This window comes from Monodelphis domestica, chromosome 2, assembly GCF_027887165.1.
Source record: "Monodelphis domestica isolate mMonDom1 chromosome 2, mMonDom1.pri, whole genome shotgun sequence".
NCBI classification, from domain to species: domain Eukaryota; kingdom Metazoa; phylum Chordata; class Mammalia; order Didelphimorphia; family Didelphidae; genus Monodelphis; species Monodelphis domestica.
The window spans coordinates 26817252-26838036 of record NC_077228.1 but is presented as its reverse complement, the minus strand read 5'-3'; the positions used below and the strand labels follow the sequence as shown (position 1 = coordinate 26838036).

The 20785-nt window shown below is 37.0% G+C and overlaps 1 protein-coding gene across 21 annotated transcripts in view; it reads left to right on the top strand.

The window, feature by feature from the left end:
- Positions 1–20785, top strand: part of OSBPL9 (oxysterol binding protein like 9) — a 148812-nt gene that overhangs the window by 109390 nt on the left and 18637 nt on the right. For 4 of the 21 annotated variants that reach the window (XM_007480180.3, XM_056815143.1, XM_056815153.1 and 1 more), the window contains 6 exons: positions 1906–1974; positions 9369–9464; positions 10320–10367; positions 11698–11727; positions 12588–12638; positions 19606–19644. In XM_007480180.3, the coding sequence (XP_007480242.1) occupies positions 1906–1974; positions 9369–9464; positions 10320–10367; positions 11698–11727; positions 12588–12638; positions 19606–19644 (333 nt within the window). The remainder of the gene's footprint in view (positions 1–1905; positions 1975–9368; positions 9465–10319; positions 10368–11697; positions 11728–12587; positions 12639–19605; positions 19645–20785) is intronic. The other 17 variants (XM_001362475.4, XM_056815144.1, XM_056815154.1 and 14 more) reach the window with 6 other exon arrangements.

Here is a 20785-nt window from a genome sequence, read left to right as displayed (position 1 = left end):
GAGTGGCTAGGAAGGTATAGAACAGCAGGGCAGTCTATTAATAACTAATAGGATATGCAATATGTTATAATAACTGTAACAGTTATGAGTCTTTTATGTGGAGATCCATTGTAGTGAATATAACCTCTTTAAGTATACAGACACTATAAAAAAAATTTTTTTTATTTGATTATCTACAAAGCTAAGCTTGATACAGTAGGGGACAAATTAAAATACATATGAATGAATTAAATGAATATCTAGTATTCAGTAGATTTCTTTCTACAGCTCAACAAAATGGGGAAGGTAGATATTTTTTCTTAGGGGGAGGAAGGGTGTTGTACTTGATTTTATTTTATTGTCGGATATCTCATCTCTTGTTGTTGTCACCACTCTTTCAGATTTCATTAATGTTGAGTAAAATGGAAGGGCCCTACCTCCCCTTGAGTTTGTAGTCTAGAGCCCTAGATGACTTTAATTAGATGAAAGTCATCTCTAGGGAGAAATGCAGCCTCATTCTTCACAAGGACGACAAATCTGGAGGTTTAATGAACTACAGACTCAGAATGATTCAGCAGCTCTATGTGGAAACCAAGAAAGTTACTGCATTCATAGGCTTTTAAGTCAGACAGCCATAAAGAACTTCCAGGAATAAAGGCAGAAATAATTGCTTTGTGCCCTTCTTAGACCCACATCAGGAGAACAAGATCTAGTTCTTGATGTGGCAATTTGAGATCATTGATAAGTTACAAAATGTGTGGAGTTAGGCAAACGAGATAGCAAAGGGCTTGGTGTCATTTGAAGATTAATTGAAAGAACTAGGAATTTTTAACCTGAGAAAGAAAGACTTGGGGGGGACTTGACAACCATCTTCAAGCATTTAGCTGGGGTATTGAAGATGCCAGAACCAAGAGTGATGAGTTGCAAGGCTAATTGAGGCCTGATGGTAAGAATTAAATCAGAACTAAAGTGGCACAAGGCTGCCTTGGGGTAGTGGTGAGTTAGTTCTGCATTGTTAGAGGTTTTCAGGCAGAAGCTGAATGACTACTTGTTAGGTTGTTATATTCTGGGGATTTTTTCCCAGGCATGTGTCCCTTTCAGCCCCACAGCTTTTTGATTTTGTGATTACTTTATGCAATAACAACCCCATTGTGTTTGTTCAGCTGTTTGTCATGTTTGACTCTGGTTGCCCATTTCCTTCTTCAGTTCATTTTCCAGATGAGAAAACTGAGGCAGGCAGGGTTAAGTGACTTGCCCAGTCACACAGCTAGTAAGTGTCTGAGGCTGGATTTGAAATCAAGTGTTTCTGAATTCTGGACCAGCACTCTGTTCACTATGCCATCTAGTTATCTTGACTATTATGTAAAAGTCCCAAATTAACTGTGTAAAGGACATTGTTTTCTTATAAGACCTTTAGTTGACATGTATTACACACATTCTTAATTGGTCATTGTTTCCCAAGTAATAAAAAAGAGTGGGTGGTATTCCTGTCCTTTCAGAAAGTAGTAAAAGAATCCAAAGGTATTCTCATTTTCTAAGTTTTTCATTTATGAGAAGGGAGCCTTAATTTAATAGAGTTCAGACAGTCTCTGTTATTACCTCTGACTTTTAAAAAATTATTTTTTTATTACTTCTGACTTTTCAAGGCATTTTTTATTCATTATTTTTTAAATTAAATTTCTGGCATAGTAGGCCAAATAATATATATTGTATCCCTTAAATTTTAATATTCTAGTAAAAGCAAAGCCATTTATTTGTGAACCGTATGATTTTATTTTTTTAAAACTTTCCGTTTATTACTGACTTGTCTGTTTTTCTTTCTCTACCCCAAATATCAAATCTCTTAATATTCCATTGTTTAATTATTATTGCAAGACTTACAAAATGGTAACTTTCTATTCTCTCTCTCCTTTACCTTTATTGAAGATCAGTACCACACTTGCTTTTTTCCAGTCTTCTGGTATCTCTCCAGTTCTTGAATTTTCAAAAATAATTGTAAGTGATTCAGTAAGTATGTCCTCTAATTTTCATGGGGGTAATACTTTCTTTGTGGTGCATGCCCTCTTGAGCTGCTGATTTATACATAAATTTTTCAAATACTCTCATCCCTGCTTTATCACTACTGCATTTTTTTCCTAGACTTTCATTACTTTTTCATTTTAGAGTATTTGTGTTTGCTTTGCCAGTGAATTTTTTAAAAATAAATTCTTTGTCATGTACCTTTTTCCATAAAGTTCATGTCATTTATTATTTAATAGCAGGTTTGTTTTGCTAACGTTTCTCATTTGTTGAATTTTAAAGTGTATAGTTTCAACAATTGTCCTTTTGTATTCTCCAAGTTTTGACTGATGCAATGGGTTCTTCAGATTCTTTGGTTCCATTTCCTATATATGGTTGGTTTGTAGGTAAGAATGTACCCAAAATAGAACCACATAATCTTCCAAATTTTAATAGTAAAATAAAATTTTGTATACAAAAATGATTCATTTATGATACTTGCTGCCCACAAGCCTTCAAGACTTCTTTTACTTGGCCCAGGACTTTCCAGAAGGCTAAGACACTGGAGGGTCTTGTTATTACCTGTTAGCTTAAGAATTTTCATTTCCTTGCTATATGAAGCCAGGTATCTTCAAACTGTTAGCTTTTTTTAAATACAGCTACTTTTAGTTTAAAATATTGTAAGGTAATTTGAAGCAATTCCCTTATGATAGTGTAACTTTATGTATGGGTCACAATGAACAAATATAATCAGGTATCAATGGGAGAAAAATAAACACTCCTTTCATCTATATAGTTCTAAAATACAAACACTGGCCAATGTGGCATTTATTGGCTAGTCCCCACACAGTTGAAGTGATGTTATATCTTAGAACTAAAGCTATTTTATTCGTTAACTTAGAAGAATGTTGTTCCTATGCATAAAGACCAGCAATTATTAGCACTTCATTTTCAGTCACTACCTGGTAAGTGTTCTAAGTAGGTATATTTTGGTTTCTTATGCAGGTATGAAGTGATGCTGACAGACATCAACCTATATACATACATATGTTCATGTATATGCCATCTTCACATCAGCATTATCCCTTTAGTTTCAACTAAAATCATCATGGCAATAGACTTAGTTTTATTTCCTTTTGTTGGCTTGAAATTTTTAATCCAAGAGACAGCCAGGGATATTGTTTTGGGGCAGAGCTCCTCTGAGGCAGTTAGACTACCTCCCCCGTTAGAATTCCACTTTGATGAGTTTAGTAGTCTTTCTTTGAAACTCTCTTTAGCATAGGTATCTGCCTCTCCTCCTTTTAATATCCTGAACAATTGGAGTGCCTTTTTTGGTTCAGTAACCACTGTAGAAATTCATTTCACACTTTACTTCATTAGGTAAGTACTCTTGGCCTTGGCATTTTTCTCTGTAGATCTTATCCCTTAATAGAGATGGCCCATGTTTGCTTTATCTTGGCACAGGGTACTCAACTTTAGTTTTGAAAGAAGAGATTGTTTTATTTTTGGTTTTGTAACTTTAGTGCCTAGAATAGTGCTACAGTGCTTTGGCACTCAGTAGATACTTAGTAATTGATTGTGACTATGACTTTGTAAAGCCTGGTCACTTCCAGGGCCAGGATTTCCATTGTGTTTCCAAATGGCTCTATGGACTAGACCATCTGTACATTTTTACTGAGAGTCTTTGGAATTTCTCAATTTGTAGTACTGTCTTTTATGCCCAGTGTGGAGGGTTTGTAGATCTATTAAAACAGGAACCCACAAGTTTTTTTCACCCTGGCTGCCACCAGTGATGCCAAGCCATGCCCATTGACATAAGCATAGAAGGAAGTAATAAAATAAGAAAAGGTGAATGAAGAGAACTTAAAAGGAAAGAGGAGTTCAGGTGATAAATGGAATGTGAAAATGTCTGCAAGAGCTGGTCTTAGGTCCAGAGTTGTTGTTTGTCCATATAAGTTGAATTTACTTCTGAATGCCTCTTGATGTACTTGTCCTTCTGATATAATTATAAGACTTAAATGATTCCTTTAGGCTTTAGCTTTTATTTTCTCTTCCCTGTTTTCCTTAGACCTTAGGGAGGAAGAATGTCTTGTAAAAATTTCCCTTAAAATGGCAAAAGTAAAGTTGAAAGATTTGTGTGGGGAGGGCAAATCTTCCATTAAAAAAAAATTAATTCATTTAGAATATTTTTCCATGGTTACATGATTCATTTTGTTTATTTTAAATTAGATTTTTCTACTCATGACTGCCTTGTATATTCTAAAGGGTTAACTTAAAAGGGTATGATTAGATGTAAATTACTTTACACAATGGGTAGTGGTGCCTCATTATAGGAAGTACCTGACTAGGGGACAATGACTTGGGCACTGGGATGCACATTGGCTGGTATTCTACCCTCTTAGAAGGCTCTTGAGACTGTGCCAGCTAATCTGTAGAATAACTAAGATGCTTATTAGCTTTACTGATTTAAGATAATTGAGCCTTCGGTAAAATACCACATCCATGTTTTTCATCAGTTTAATAAGTTCCTTGTTTTGTTTATTTCAAGAATACCTTTAAGATTATCAGCAAACTTTTTAAAAAAAAAAGGTGAAATTGTGGTTGCTTTGTTTTTATTTGTTGATTATTTTGTATATACTTGGGAGAATTTGGGGTAGATGTAGGCCATTGTGCTTATAAACATAACTTACAAACTATGTATTTAATAGATAAGGCAGGGAAGTTAGGTAGATAATGGGTAAAGTTAGTGTAGGAATAAGTGGAAGATGATCATTCAGAGGCAGATCTGAGAAGCTGACAGCCACAAGAGGAGACTGTAAGGGAAGTTAATATAGGTGGTAATCCAAGCCTCTAAGATTTGGAAGAGGGATCTTTTGAAGGGTTTGAAAATGAGATGGGCCTTCAAACTGAAAAGGAAAAGTGGGGGATTGCCTTCTGTGTATATTTTCCTACTTAACTATCAGAGGATTAGGTTCATAGCCTGGAGCTCACAAAGCTGGGGGGTCTATATATAGATTTCATGGGAGGAAAATTGCTTGCTAATTTTCATTAATCTCTAGCTGAAGTTCAACATTTCCTAAATATTTAAAACATTACTCTCCAAAAGTGGGTGTTCTAGGTTTCTCCAAATTTCCAGAACGGCTTATAGCCCAACAAAAGCTCAAAATCTCTGCCCTTTATCAAGAGAGTTAAGTCCAACATAGTAAAAAAACAGTTAAGGAATCCTCAAAGGTTTAGGGGACAAAAGTCCAACGAAAGAAGTGAAAGAACATTACGTCTATTTTAGGTGGATCCTGACCCAATTGCATGGCTGTTTATGGTTGCCAGGGAAGTACCACTGGGATCCTTGTTTGACTCTTTACTGTTGAACTTAAAAAAATTTTTTTTTTAATTTTATTTTTGTGATGCAAAACATACTTCCATCTTGGTCATTGTTGTAAGAGCATACTCATACATAACCAAAACCCCAAAGTAAAACCATAAATACACTGATGTGAAAGATGATAGTTCTTTCACTGGAGGTAGATAGCATTACCTGTCATAAATCTTTCAGGATTATCCCAGATCATTGCATTGCTGAGAGCAGCCAAGCTTTCACAGACAACCATCGTACATTGTTGCTGTTATTGTGTATAATGTTCTCCCAGTTCTGTTTATTTCTCTCTACATCACTTCCTGCAGCTCTCTCCAGCTTTTTCTGAAACCATCTTGCTTATCATTTCTTACAGCACAATTGTTTTCCATCACCAACTTGTACCACAATTTGTTCAGCCATTACCCAATGGATGGACATCCCCTCAGTTTCCAATTCTTTGCCACTATGAAAAGAGCTGCTATAAATATTTTTGTGCAAGTAGGTCCTTTTTTATTATCTCTCTGAGATACAGACCCAGTAGTGATATTACTGGATCCAAGGATTTGCAGTTTTATAGCCTTTTGGACATAGTTCCAAATGGCCCTCTAGAATGGTTAGATGGAACTTTTTTTTTCTTTTAATCACTGTTTTTTTAATGGCCTTTGCAGCTGTAGCAGACCAGCAGTTACAAGATATTCTTATGTGTATTGACCACCTGAAAGAGAAGCTAGGGACTGAGGGAATTTGGGTGGAAGGGTTTAAAGATTAAGGAAAGGAAGACATAAATCAAGAAAAGAGGCACAGGATTCATCAGCATAGCATCTAGCCTGGCCATTGGCCCCTCTGATGGTATGAAAGAGCAAACTACAGATGAAAACATTTTTATTTAAGTTTCAAGGAATGGGGATAGTTGATCAAACATGTGACATGATAATTTAGCATCAGCTTGGTAAATAGCAACAAGATAAAAGAGAGGTTAAGACAGTGTAGTAGCCAGCGCCCAAGCCAGAGGTTCATTTGACCTTCAGGCTGCAGGCGTGGGGAGGGATTGGAATACCACAAGATTTGAGCCCCAATTCAATGCAAGGATCCAGAAATCATTTATGTGAAATATTAGAAATATATCCATAAGTTTGGTACATGAGCATATTGCTCGTAAGAACCAACTATTAAATGCATCTTAATACTTTCGTGGTTTGTTTATATCTGGAACCCTACAGCAGCATGCTGATCAAATTTACAGTGACCTTTATGGGATGAGGATTGGTCAGACCGAGAATGGCAGCGAGGATTCAAAATCTTGTTATCAAGTGTCTAGCCCTAGACTGGTGTTCGGGTAATTATTTTTGCAAATAGAGGATCAGAAAGCCTGGTTAGTTAAGCATAAAGAATTTTATCTGAAAAAATATATGGGATAGAGGGAGAAATCTGATCAGTAAAATAGGGCAGCTTGTAGAATATCCTATGCTGTGATTAGAGAGAGACCTGCCCAGCATTCTGGTTAGACTATATCTGGGTGTCCAGTTCTAAGCACCATTTTTAGGGGGGAGGATATAGTTAAGTATCGATAGAAGATAGCCAAGATGCTGAAATTCATACCATAAGAAAATGTATCAGAGGAACTAGAATGTCTTAACTTGGAAGTAAAAAGATTTAGGGAAGAGTAACTTTATGGGTAGCTTTGTTCAAGTAATTCTGAAGGTTATCACATGGAAGTAAGGCTAAGTTTAGTGGGGGGGGGGTGTTGTTTTGGCTTGTTTGTTTGTTTTTAACCCCAATAGATCAAGTATGGGTTGTTCTCTGTGATCTCAGAAGTCTCAAGAACTCCAAAGTACTTTGAAATGACTTGCTTCAAATGATAAGTTTAATATAATTTGACCTTTACAGGTAAAAAATTTGAAGAGTAAGGAAAGGATGCAAGAATCAGATTGAAAAATTCTTACTGCACTAAACATATTTCCTTCCCCATGCTCCCCTACCTAAATTCTGAAAAATCACATTTCTCTTTTTTCTTCTCAGACCCTATATTTTATTCACAAATGAATTGGGTATATGCTGCTGCTGCTGCTGCTCATAATTTACTATAATAGATAATCAGCCCATTCTATGCTAACCCTGTTTGCTCTTAGCATACCTTCTTTCTAATTCTCTGACTTTCAGACGGACTTTGAAAGTAATTAGCCTTTGCTATCTAATGCCAAAATGTAGTTCCTCTTACATCTTATGGATTGGACAGTTCCAATTACACAAACAGGGTATATAGGATTCAAATCTGTCCTCAGTTACTTCCTACCTTTGTGACTCTGGGCAAGTCATTTAACCCAGATTGCCTAGCCTTTCCTTGCCACATTTCTGTCTTAGAATTGATACTAAGACAAAAGATAAAGATTTCAAACAAACAAAAGTTATGGGGGTTTTCTCGTAATCTTTTTGCATTTCAATTTTCAAATGCAAAACCTTTAAATCTTGAAAAAAAAAGATGGGTCACTATTTTATGAAGATGCTTTGGTTATGAAAGCTTTCTAGAATCTCTACCTTTGATGTTCTTTCTGGCACATTATTCCTCTTTCTTACACACCCACACCCACCACTAGTGGGTGAGCTAGTACCATTCCTGGTTTTGTTTTGTTTTTTAATTTAGAAAAAAAAATTAAGAGCAGTCAAATTCCCCAGTGACTTAAGATATTGTATAACTGATGATGTTTAGTAAAGACACTTAATTCTTCTTGTGTTTGGCTTAGTGTTTATTGAAACAAATAAGGGTAACATAATAGCTGTTATCAAATTTTTTAAAGTTGATAAGAGAGATTAGCTTTTTGTTCTGCTTGGCTCCAGAGGACAAAATTAGGAAAAACTAGGGAGAGGTTGCAAAGAGCCTTACTTAGATGGGATATTAGGAAAAAATTTCTAGGGAAGGCATAGTGAATGAACTGGCCTATATGAGTCTGTCTTTTCCTGCCCTATTCTTAAATATTTTTACCCTTCACATTGATGGTCCGGGTACTTCCAATTCTTAGGATGACAATTGAAAGATTGCAAGACCCCAGTGGGTTATATACCAACTCCATCTGTTTTGTAACTGTCAACATTATGACAAATTGACTTTTAGAATTCATCAATCCCCTTAAATTCTCCATTAGTCAAGTTAAACACAGATACAAATCTTGCCATCTTAAAACTTGTTATCTAAATCAGATGAGATATAGTGCATTGGACAAATATAGGCAACTGAACAAACTAAGCAGTGAGCCATTGGTCCTATAAATAAATGTCCACAGTACACAGGGAATTGAGAGAGAACTTTTTTTTTTTTTAATTTCTGCTCAGATAGAGAAAACTATACATAAAGTGTGGACTTTTAGGATCTTGTTGAAAGAATTGGAAAGGTGTTTAGTTAGTTTTGAGATGATTGGTATCTACATTAAGAAGAGAATTTAAAGACATAAAGGTGACATAAAAAGAGTTGAGATGATTAAAAAGTGGGGCCAGGAAAGTGCTAGAACGAACAATAACTAATATAAGGCTTTTTATTAGAAGTTTCATGCGGGTGAAGGAATTTGGTCTGGTAAGGAGGTAATTGGAAACCAGAGTAGGGTTCTTGAAGAGAAAAACTGTCTAATCAGCAGGTTCCCTGCATTGTTAATGTAGGAAGTATCTATAGAAGCTTGTAGAATTGATTCAAGGATATGATTGGTGAAGAAGTGGCACGATTTCCATTGGGGGGAGGCTGCAGCTTTAGCCAGGAATTTACCTAATGTATGCACTTTCAGCATTAAGGGACACTTGCTTCATGAGAAGGATTCATGCTGTTTTGTACCCTTTGGATATGGGGAGTTTTCAGTCACCCTTTCATAGACTTTGGGAATTCCTGAAATGTTAAGATTCTAGATCCATTTGAGTATCCTAGACATTCCCCATCATCAGCCACTCTTCATTTGAGGTGTCTTCATGAATGAGAGCCAAAGTATTTGGTGTGATATTAGTTTTTCTGTACATAGATTTGATAATTGTATGATACACATTTTTCTCTCTTTAGGGTGTAGATTCTGGATTTGTTCCCAGCGTTCAGGACTTTGATAAGAAACTGACAGAGGCGGATGCATATTTGCAAATCTTGATTGATCAACTGAAGGTAGGTTGGATAAGGTTGAGAGTGAATGGTGTACAGGTGAATTTGGGGGATCAGAGCTCCACTTTGCTGTCACTCATTGCTGGCTCTCCTGTCAGTTTAAAAAACAATTTGGAAAACCTTTCTCTAGCTTCTAGCTATTTTTGAAGCTGACAATTTCAGAGATTTCTCTTGATAATCCAGTTACTTTGACAATAATGCACAGATGTTTGTAATGGTTTATAAAAACCTTTGTGGTTGTTAGCATGTACTCAGCTCTTAATGCTTATAAGAAAGGCCGCAGCCAAACGTTTTTAATTCCCTGGGAGCTAGTACAATTCAGAGGAAACTTATTGTGGAATCTGTGTGTATCTCCCTACATTCACCAAAGGCATATAAGACGCCACTTAAAAACTTACAGACTTACTCCTTGTTCATCCCCATTTCATTTTCTTTAAAACAAACAAAAGTAGAGAGCCTGGGGAGTAGGAAGAAGCAGGCATTCCATTGGAAGAATATGGGAAAGGGCCTTTCTTGGCTTTTGAGAAGTATTAGTGTAGTTAGTCTTAGAAGCCCCATGTGTTCTTTGGTTCATCCTGGGTAGAAAAGCAAGATACATTGGTGGACCTGACTCATTGAGCCATCTGCCTCAGAAGCTTGTAGCAGTGTTCCCTAGGAAGTTCCCATAGGGCTTTTGCCTCTCCTGTTTCACCCAGATCTCAGCATAGCCAAAGTCTTATCTTTAAAATAAAGAAAAACCCAACACACATCTTTCAAAACTCCATTTCTCTCTTGCAAGTTGCATGAATGAATGCTATTTAAATATTAAAGTAGCTTTTTAGATTATAACTTCTGATGTATGTGGTTTTTATTTTGTAGCTCTTTGATAATAAGCTTCAAAACTGCAAAGATGATGATCAGAGAAAGGTAACTCTTTCCCCCTTTAATTTTTGTTTTTTCTGTATTATTTGATTAATTAAGACAGTTGTACTGAAGTTGGCTTTTAGTGTTCAATAAGTTCACTGAATAGGTTTCTATGGGCCCACAATGAGTGTGCTGGAGTCACCAACAGCATTTCCTGGGAAGTTCCCACAGGACTGTTTCATCCAGAATAGCTCTGCACTGCAGTATAGCAAGGCTGGTCTTTGCTCCAGAATTCAACTGGAGCCTCATCTAGGAGAGAAGAAGGGCTGCCTGTCCCATCTTCTTCCAAGTGGACATAGTTTGCTCCAGTTCTCATCTTTCTGATTTCTTGGAAAAGTCCATACTTTAGAAAATGAACTGTTGGGATTGCCAGGAAAGTGAAAGAACTTTGATATTAGTCACAACACCTTGGGGTTTGATAGCTTTGCTCCTGCCGTTTCCCCTGCGTGCCGATCTGCTGGTTCAAAATTCATGGCTCATAACTTGGGGCTCGGGGCAGTTATCATTTGGTTGGGTGGTTTGTTTTTTGTTTTTAAAACTTCCTATTTTCCCCCCTCTTTCTCTGGTTTTCCTTAGGGCAGTAACTCAGCTTACCAGTCACCATTGCTGTTTTTGTTTTGAATAAATTGCCTTCTCTTTCAGACCTTTTATAATGTGTACTATAGTCATGATTCTTTACTTCTTTCCATTCCTATGTTCTATGTTTTGATTCTCTTCTTTGGTGGGGTAATAAATTTAGCAAAATTTTTCATTTTAAAATAAATGTTTTTGCCTTTTAAAGTTATATATGAAAACTATTCAAAAGACATCTTTACCTGAGAGAGCAAATATTGAAATCATGACTTTTTCCTGATGAGCCGAAACTTGTTTGTAAAAATGATGTCAAGTTTGTCTTAAAGGACTTTGACTCACAAAGTGTGTGTAATAGTTCCAACCTCAAATTATTTGGAATCTTTAAGTGTAGGGCTGCTAGGACTACTGCTGCTGCTGCTTTTTAATTATCACCTTTAGGTAGAAACACTGGTATAACTAAAAAAGGGCCTAACTAGCCCAGGAGCCCAGAGTCTTCAGGCCCAAGCCAGGCTTGGTGTTCACTGACCTTACCCACCTTTGCAATCTTGGGAGGTTACTGCCCCTTTTTAGAGGGTCTCACTTTGTTCTCTAGGACAAAGGGATCAGCTCAGATGATCCCAAAGAGCCCCATGAATAAAGTGCCTCCAGTGACAATATGTTCATTACAGTATATAATCTTAATTTACTATAATTAGTATTAATAGTAGAAACGTTCCTGTATGCTTCTCATGGTTTATATTTTGGATTTTATTTTTCACAGAAAATTGAGACTCTCAAAGAGACCACAAATGTAAGTTTTGTGTTTTGCAAACTTTCCCCATGCCTTAGACTTTGTAACTACTCTTTCCATTAAAGTTACAAATTTGTAGTAGTGATAGATCAGCATTGATTTTGACTTACAAAGAGAGTTTATCTCATTAAGGTGCTTAACTTAGAGTTAGGGTTGAAAAAAATTGCCAAACTGACACACACTTTAGATATCTGCTGCTTTGTTTTCTGTCGTAGATGTTTGAGATCCTTCATTAAAGGTTGCCATTAATACATATATATAGTAATTGTGAACATGTTGTCTTTTTCCTAATTTCCTTATGAACATTTTGGACTCCTGTCATTATATAATGAGCAAGCCATTTTGAATAGCTTGTCTTTTTTTGTGGAAATAGTAAAAAAATATATTAAATGATAAAGTTAGGAAGGACCCCCACATTTCAGGCCTACAAGTTTTATAAGAGTGTCCTTTAAATTGCCTATTTCTGGGTAAATCTTTTGTAGGAATTTCTCTTTAGCTGAGTCTGTTTTAGAGAAATAATAATGATAAAAGATCTAAGAGCTTAAAGGGGAATCATTCCTCTCCTTCTGAACAGACATACTCATTTTTGTAAGTGTATGTGATTGGTGAAAAACTAGTTTATGTTGTTTTCAGTTCAATAGAAGCATATATTTGGTATTGTAGACCCAGGCGTTCTTCATTCAGTGCAGTGGTTAATGTTTTAGTTCCCTTTGCCTTCATAGGCCCAGATTGCCACAGGTGATTTGGAGCCTCTTAACCAGTATTACTTGCCAACGTTATATGACTGTCTTCAAACATAGAAAACACCTACAAAGTTATTATTTGGATAAAATCCTAAAATCGGTGTTTTGTTTTTATAGAACATGGTAGAATCAATTAAACACTGCATTGTGTTGCTGCAGATTGCTAAAGTAAGTAAACTTCACTTTTGATTCACTTAACTTAATGGGAATCTACTGTTCAATATAATGTCGGCTTTTCTTAGGAGGGTAGTAATATTATGGGATCAGCTTGGTAACTTTCTGCAGGAAACTAAATTCTTTGTGTGGTGGAACAACATGCTATGCCTGGCTAACACTTTGCATGGGTCTGCTGTGGAGAGGTCGTTTTTGGTGGTGGTGGGAAGAAAAAGAGAGGACTTATTTGAGGCTCCATCTTCCTCCTAGATTGAGCCTTTGACATTTGCTAGAATGAAATATTGCTGTTTCCATTTTTGTGTGTCTTGGTATCATGAGAGTAAGAGAACATATTGTAGTTTTAGGCCAGTCTCATAAATTGGGAATATTGTTGGAATGTGATGCTTTTGGTACCCATCTGAACAACATTGGCAGGTCTTCTCTTTTCCTCATAAAAATGAGAAAAGGGATTATGCCTTAGAAAAAAATTAATCAGAAGATGAGGTAGAAATGAATCAGGGGAGGGGTGTTTTATTTTTTTAATTTTTAAAAGTAACTTTACTTCTAGTTCATTTAGTATGGAATTAAGATGAAGAACTAACTTAACAGCAGGAATTTAGCTTGCAACACATGAATTGACTTCTGTCCAAGTTCTCTTTTTGTAGTTGGCCTATTTAGACATCGTATGAAATAAAATAAACATTCTGAGTAATTTTAAATATCTATGACTGGCAAAATCTTCGGAAGTGAAAAAAAATACCCTCAACATTATCAGCCTTTCCTAGAATTTGTGATTTCATTTGGCTTGGGCATTTTTCGTCTTTTGAAAGAATTTTTGGTTAGTATTTTGTCATGAGATATTGGTTGAGTTAGTATTGGTTGTTGCATTGATATTGATCATTTATGTTTTTCTCTGTCATCCCCTGTTTTGGCAATGTATGAGTGACTTTGCTGGCCTACCAAAATGGTATTTTGTGTGCCATTTCAATTACAAGAATTCACTTGCCCAATATTATTATCATAGAGAAACAGAATCAAAGTCGAGACACTTTGTGCCGTGTAGGAAGTATTAGAAAACTTTATATCCTTTGAAAAAATTTTTTTCTTTTTTTTTTAAATTCTAGTCTCTGCCCCTCCTATGTAGAACTCTGAAAAGAGAGACTTCCTAATGAGAAGGATAGAAGGTCATATAACTGAGTTTAGATTCTTGCCATTCTCTTTGGTATGCCTATAAGTGTAGTAATTATCTGTTTATTAGATATAATTTGTGGCTTCCCTGCATATTACATTTTATTGTCAAAGGCAGACTATGTGCAGTTGCTGCTTCCATTTTTGTCTTGAAATTAAGGGAGCAAGAGAACATGAATGTTTAGGCCAGTCTCATGGGCATGGTGACATTGTTGGAATGTTCATATGCATGGTGACATTGTTGGAATGTTCATATGTATGTGCAACTCCCTCACAAAATTATTGTGGCATTATGGGAGTAATCTGGCCCCCAAGTGCTCACAAGTTCAAGTTTTAGCTACCTATTGCAAAACCTTGCCTTGCTTCATTGATTCTGCCTTTGAAATGTGTTTAGATTCAAATTACCTTAACTCAGAACTAGATATTAGTCTGCCACCAACAAGTTAAATACTATAGTGCTTAAGCCCAGTTAATAAACCTGCACTTTTGTGGTCTTTTACCTTGGATAACCTAAAAACTCAGTAAATGGGTTTTTTGCCATTTCTTTGTCAAATTAATTTTGTTAGAGGTAAGCCTTTTTGCTATCAATATAACTCTCTAGAATTGTGAGACTTAATAGTAGTGAAGGCCACCATTAAAAAAGGGCTACCGAAAAGAAAAAAGAAAATATGCCCTTTCAGAGAAAAGGCCTAGGTCAGCATTGGTGAACCTTTTAGAGATCTTATGCCCAAAATGCACCTTTAAGCCACCTTTGAAACCTCTCCACCCCTCCCCCATTATCCCAGACAGCAGAGAGAGGAAGTGCTCACATTGGGCTGCTGAACAGAGGGGCAAGGCATGTGAGAATTGTCCTCAGGTGCAGTGGAGAAGGGGGAACAGAGCAGCCTCCTCTGGCACTCTAGGGCACACATGCCACACCTTCACCAACACGGGCCTATGTGATTTTCACTTGGGAGAAATACAGTCCTTGTCTCCTTAAGGAGTAATTAACTAAGAGGACTGTTGACAAGGGCGTAATGTATTTTTATGCAGAATGCAAGCAGCTTTCTTCATGTTAAAAGAAAAATGGACAGAAAGAGTTATGCTTTAAAATTTTTAGCTTGAGAACAAGGCTGACAATTGCTAAAACAGGAGAATTGCCTTTTTTTTTAAGGTTTAACACTTGATACTCATGAAGGTAGTAAACATCTTTTTCAGTGGCTTGGTTTAGTTATTCACCTGGCCAAAGAAGGGGATTGGATCCACAACAATTTTCTTGAGGTCTTTCTTCCAAAAGCTACACAAAATTATATAATTTTAACTCTGACACAGATAGGTAGTATAATGATAATAATCTTGGGAATCTCAGCAGTAATAGGAGCTCTTAGAGATTTGTGGGATCTCATAGAGGCCATCATACCTAGACTTTTTTAGGAGTCAAATAGAAATTTCCAGATTTAGGGAGGAACCTTAAAATGTCTACTCTGGCTGAGGAGTGGAAAGTTGAGAAGAGGAGCCATTTGGCCAAGTTGTCTTGAGGGATATGGCTACCATGTTGACTTCACTAGTCAAAATCATGGCCATGGTCTTCATTGTTGACAATGGATCCCCTTCATTTGATAGTCTGTCCATATAGACATATGTTCATCATCTGAACATTGGGGAGCTACTAACATGACAAGCTTGGCGAATTATTTTTGAAGTTTTCCCATTCAAATCTAGTTCTGATAAAAACAGGAACTGGATTTTCCCAAAATCCTTCAACACATAATTCATGTTTTTTTGTTTTTGTTTTATTTGTGGATTGATGAAGAGAATTTTGGAGACTTTGGCCTATGTAGTTTAATTTTTTGCATATTTATTTGGAAGACCTGAGATTGATTATATTTGTGTAGTATTTGACAGTTACCAAGTACTTGTTCCTCAGTGAGGTGGACCAGACTCTTATTGTCTGTTAAAGAGATGAGAAAGCTGAGTCTGAGACCCTTTGTCATTTATGGCTTGGTTGAAATATTACCTCCTACAAGAGAGCTTTCCTGTTTATCACCATCACCACCCTCAGAAGAGCTTCTTTCTTCCTCTTCTCGCCTCCCACTCCCCAAATTACTTTGTATTTATATCTCAGTTATATCTATGGAAATGTAGTTTTTTCCTATAACAATGTTAGCTCTTTGAGTAGAGGTATTGCTTAATTTTTGGTTTTATATCCCAGAACCCATAATATGATACATGACACATAGCAGATCCTTTTGAATAGAATTGGATCGGTTCAGCACCAACTCAATCTGGAGCCTGACTTTCTGACCTAGTCCAGTCCTTTGCCCCTTGAAGCTCATCTGTAGAGGCCTGTGTGCTTTTTTTTAGACATAAGATAGCAAGAGAGGGGAGTCTCCAGATGCACCATGCTCTCCCCAAAACTTTTTCTTGTATTGCTCAATTCTTTACTTTACTTAAATGAAAAAAATCCTCCACCACAGTATGCTGTTAAGACTTCTAGACTTCATTTCATTGAAAAGTACTCTGTTATATTCAAGAAAAATGTTGTTAGAATATTTAGGATTAAAGAACATATTCCTGCAGAGAAATGAAGGAAGCTTCATTTTTGGACAGTGGTACCAAGATTTAAACATACTCAAGTCTACAATACTAGTCAAAAGCCTGCTCAAATTTGCAGGAGTTTGGGTTTTATCCAGCTCTTAAGATTTCCAGATCTCTGTCATGGTGACATAATCAAGGAAAGAATGGCCATATCTGGAGAGAACTATTGGGAGAGGCAGGTTTAGGGCTGGGAATGAGAGGCCAGGTAACTGGGATGAAGAGGTCATTCTTTGCCATGTAGAGTTTCAATATCACAAGGGCAGGGAGAGTAGGAAAGGCCTGGGAGTATGTTAACTATTGGCTAATGAGTCTAGGTAGATAAACAGTGAGGTCAGATGATGAAGGTGAGTGGTGATCTGATGTGTATCTCAGCCCTCACCTGCCTGACATGCTATGTTGCTCTAAATTGAGGCAGTTATAGCCACACCTAATCTTATTTTCTAGTTGGGAAGCCTTGTGAGGGGGAGATAATTTGTTTCAGGTCAACAAACAAGGAGTAAGGCTTGTCCCTGTGCTACCCTCTGGCCAGTCATGAAGCAAGATGTTTGTATTCATCCTCAGTTATTTGGCCTTGCTTCCATCTTCAGCACAAATCTTAAAAATCTAAACTGGTTTCAAATTTGTTTTGTTTAGTCTGGAGAAGAGGAGACTGGGAAGGGCACAATGGTTATCTTCATTGATTTGAACAAAGGTCAGCCAGCATACAGCATATAGGTCCATTATCCTTGGTCCCAGTGGGCAGGACCAGGAAGAGCAGAAGGTGATGCTTGAAAAGTAGTGAGCTCCCCCTCACTGGAGGCATCTTTAGGGGCTTAGAACTGAACTTGGTTGTCCCCTCCAATTGTGAAATGTTATTAAAGATGATGGGAATTGATAGCCCAACAACACATGTAGGCTAACTTTGCGGGTGAAGCCAGATCATTCTTTTTTGCTAACTCTTCAGATCCCATACAGAAAGGGAGTTCTGAATATCGTTCAGACTCTTGATTTGAAAGCAGTATCTACCACTGACATTTTAACATAAATATTGAAATAACTTTTTAATGCTTTATTTGCTATGTGACCATTTTGATTTAAGTTCCTAGCAAATTAACAGTAAAAATGGGTTTGTGTAGGCCTTTATTATCTAAATAAGAAATAACCTGTTTTTTTCCTCTATAGTTTTTCAGTAATTTTTTATCTATAATAATTATTTTCATGTTCATTATTATTTATCCTGCTTATCCCTTCTTGTTTATAGCCTTGTCTTAGTGACACTGAAAGAAGAAATCTAATGGAATGTTCAAGAGAAATATGTGCTATATAAGAACTAATCTAAACACCTGATTCAAAGTTTACCATCTAGTTGATTATTTTATGATAGAACTTTAAGTTATCTAACTTGAGGCTAAATCTTATATTTTTATGATATTTATAGAACCTGTTTTTTCTCCATAGCATTATTTAACTTCATAATTTAGAGAAAATTAACTTATTCCCTGTTTTCAATGGAGGGTCTACCATCACATAGGTGTTCAGAGAGTAAGTGGCTCTCATCAGGTTTAGTATAGAAGAGAATCCTTTGTGGATTGGGGGATTAGATGCACTCTTAAGGGTTTTCCCAGCTCTCAGATTCTAGCTCTCCAGTTATTCCCCTGTTTTTAGGTTGTATTGTGATCTGCATTTCTGAGTCCCTATAATTAATGGGATATTTACATTATTTTGAACTTGAGTGGGGTAAGTATCTTATTATGAGATAATTAATCTCTTGTCCTTTAACTCTCCACACGTCTCCGTGATGATGACATCATCAGTTCAAGCATCATATCTTCATAGATGGTTCCCAGATTGTATATCCAGGCAGAACTCCCCACCCACCCCCAACATAGTATTGTATCTCCCTCTCCTAGTTGCAGAGATCCTCTTGAATAGTCTCTCATAATCAATATGGCCAAAACAGAACTTATCCTTTTCCCTAAATATTTCTGTCATCCTCATTTCCATCTGTCTGTTAAGGGGACCACCGGCTTTGCAGTCATTGAAGTCATCTTTGACTCTTTCCTCTCCCTTAGACCCCATGTACTGTCTCTTTCTATGTCTTGACATGGATGTCCCCAACATCTCTTCTCTCTGGCCCTGCCTCTACTTACATAGCTACCACTTCATTCAGACCTTCATCACCTTTTACCTACACACTCCTTTAATGACCTACTAGTCTGTTTCCCTGCCAAGAGTTTTTCTTCTTTCCCTAATCCATCTTAACAGCCTCTCAAATAATTTTCTAGTGCCATAGGTCTGACTGTCACACTTTGTAGAATCCTTTTTGGGCCCCTCATTGCCTATAGGATAATATGCAAACTCCTTAGCACTTAACCCTTGACATTTATGCTCTCCACAGTCTATATTTTACATCCACTTAGCCACCCTTTGTTATTCTCAATGAATCCTAAGTTTCAGCTGAATTGGCTTGCTATATCTTGGTGAGATGTAATACTTCATGTCCTACTTCTTTGTATTTGTCCAAGTCATCTCTTATTAAACTTGGGATGTGTGTCCTCTTTTCTTCTCACCTCTGAGCCTCTCTTCCCTGGTACTTCCTGCTGTCAGTATTCTCTTCCTCCTCCACTTTGCTCATACTCTGCTTTTTTTGTGTACATTAGAAACTTCTGGAGGGGGAGGACGCTTTCTTTCATTTTTGTCTTTGTACCCTGGTCAGGGCTCTAGTATAGTGCTTTGCACAGAGCAAGCTCTTAGTAAACTTTGGTTGAATTAAATTGGATTAAATCAACTCTGTTTAGATGTATACATGCATGTATTGGCCCTGCCCTCCTGTTTCTTTCCACCTCATGGCTCCAGTACAAGAAGAGAGTAAAGGGTGGAAATGTAGAGAGAATCATTGGTCTGACCTTGTGGGGCTATATTAAGGATATTTAGATTGACCAATCATGAAGAATGAATGTTTCCTGTACCCAGTTAGCGTGAGTCATTGGTGTGAATATTGCCATGCAGTCCCTAAAGTATTCTTTGGAAGGTTGTGGCCCACTGCCCAAGTGATGATCACGATGGAGTATCTGTAGACAGTGCTTAGGGGGATTACTGTTTCCAAAGTGGCCTTGGTGCCGGCATCATCGGCTACTGCTCGAGCTGTTTAAAGAAGACAAGTTGATATTCACATGGGGGGAGTATGCGTTCTGTGACTTGTAAAAGATTGTTAATATATTTAACATTTTTCCTTAAGGACCAAAGTAATGAGGAGAAGCACGCATATGGATTGATAGTAAGTTTAATCTAATCTTTTCAATTCCCTTTACTTCTGCAGAGCATTAAAACCAGTCGTCACAGCAGAGACCTGAGTTTCCACTCATTTACCACTTGTCTTCTTTTCAACTCACCCTCCTTTTTCTCCTCGGGTCACTTTCTTCAACCTCCTGAAATTGGCCATCTTTCACTAATCAATACGCAACAAAATTGGCTGCTTTTTGCTAATAGGATTTTAAATGGCAATTTTACAAATTTGCTTTACGTTCCTATAGAATCAAATTACCCTGCTTGCATTAAGTAATCATGGAGCGGAAATCCAGCTTTTCGGGACACAAGTGGGCATGTGGTAGTGCTGTCTTTAGCCGCTCCTTAGGGTTTAAATGTCCACACTTCAGTTCTGTCCAATTTGAACTCCATTCAACAGAAACAAGGAATCTTATGTTACTGTCATCTAGACTGCTGTTGGTATCTTAAACGAGAGACTTTTGGTTGTTTGGTTGGGGTTTCTTTGTTTTGAAGAAACCATAACCCATTCTAGATAGGTTTTAGATATTTTTGTAATTTTCCTACGTATCATTGTATTATATTTGCTGTGGTATGTGCTCTAATTTTGTGGAAGCACGTCGCAACCAACACATCCTGCCACGGGTTAGACTAGCTCCTTCCCAGGCCTTGCTGGGTGCTGCCAGCGTGGTTGTTATACCCACCTCCTTGGTTCCATGGTATCCTGGTCCACAACACCTCCATTCCAGTAGTCTATATTGAGCTTTGCTGTCCTCTTCCTTCTCAACTTTCTTGACAGAAGACAGAAAACACTGGTTATTGGTCGGAATTGTAACCTTATGAGGCTGGAAGTGAAATTTAAGTTTGAAGATTTGCTCATTTCATTGTAACTTTAACTTGTTCAGGAGAGAGTTCAGAAGCACCTGATTAACTCCTTCTATAGTGAAGGCCTTCACTAAAGCTTAGTAAAAGAAATCCATTTTTTTTCTTTGAATGCATACAGATAATAATTTACTCATTAACGCTACTGATTAGGCCTTTGAGAATGCACACAAGATCCTTCAGTTTAATTTACACACATGGAGATGTCCAGGGAGTCACTGATCCCACTTTCTTGACATGATAGAGTTTTTACTTCCAAGTTCCCTGCTCCT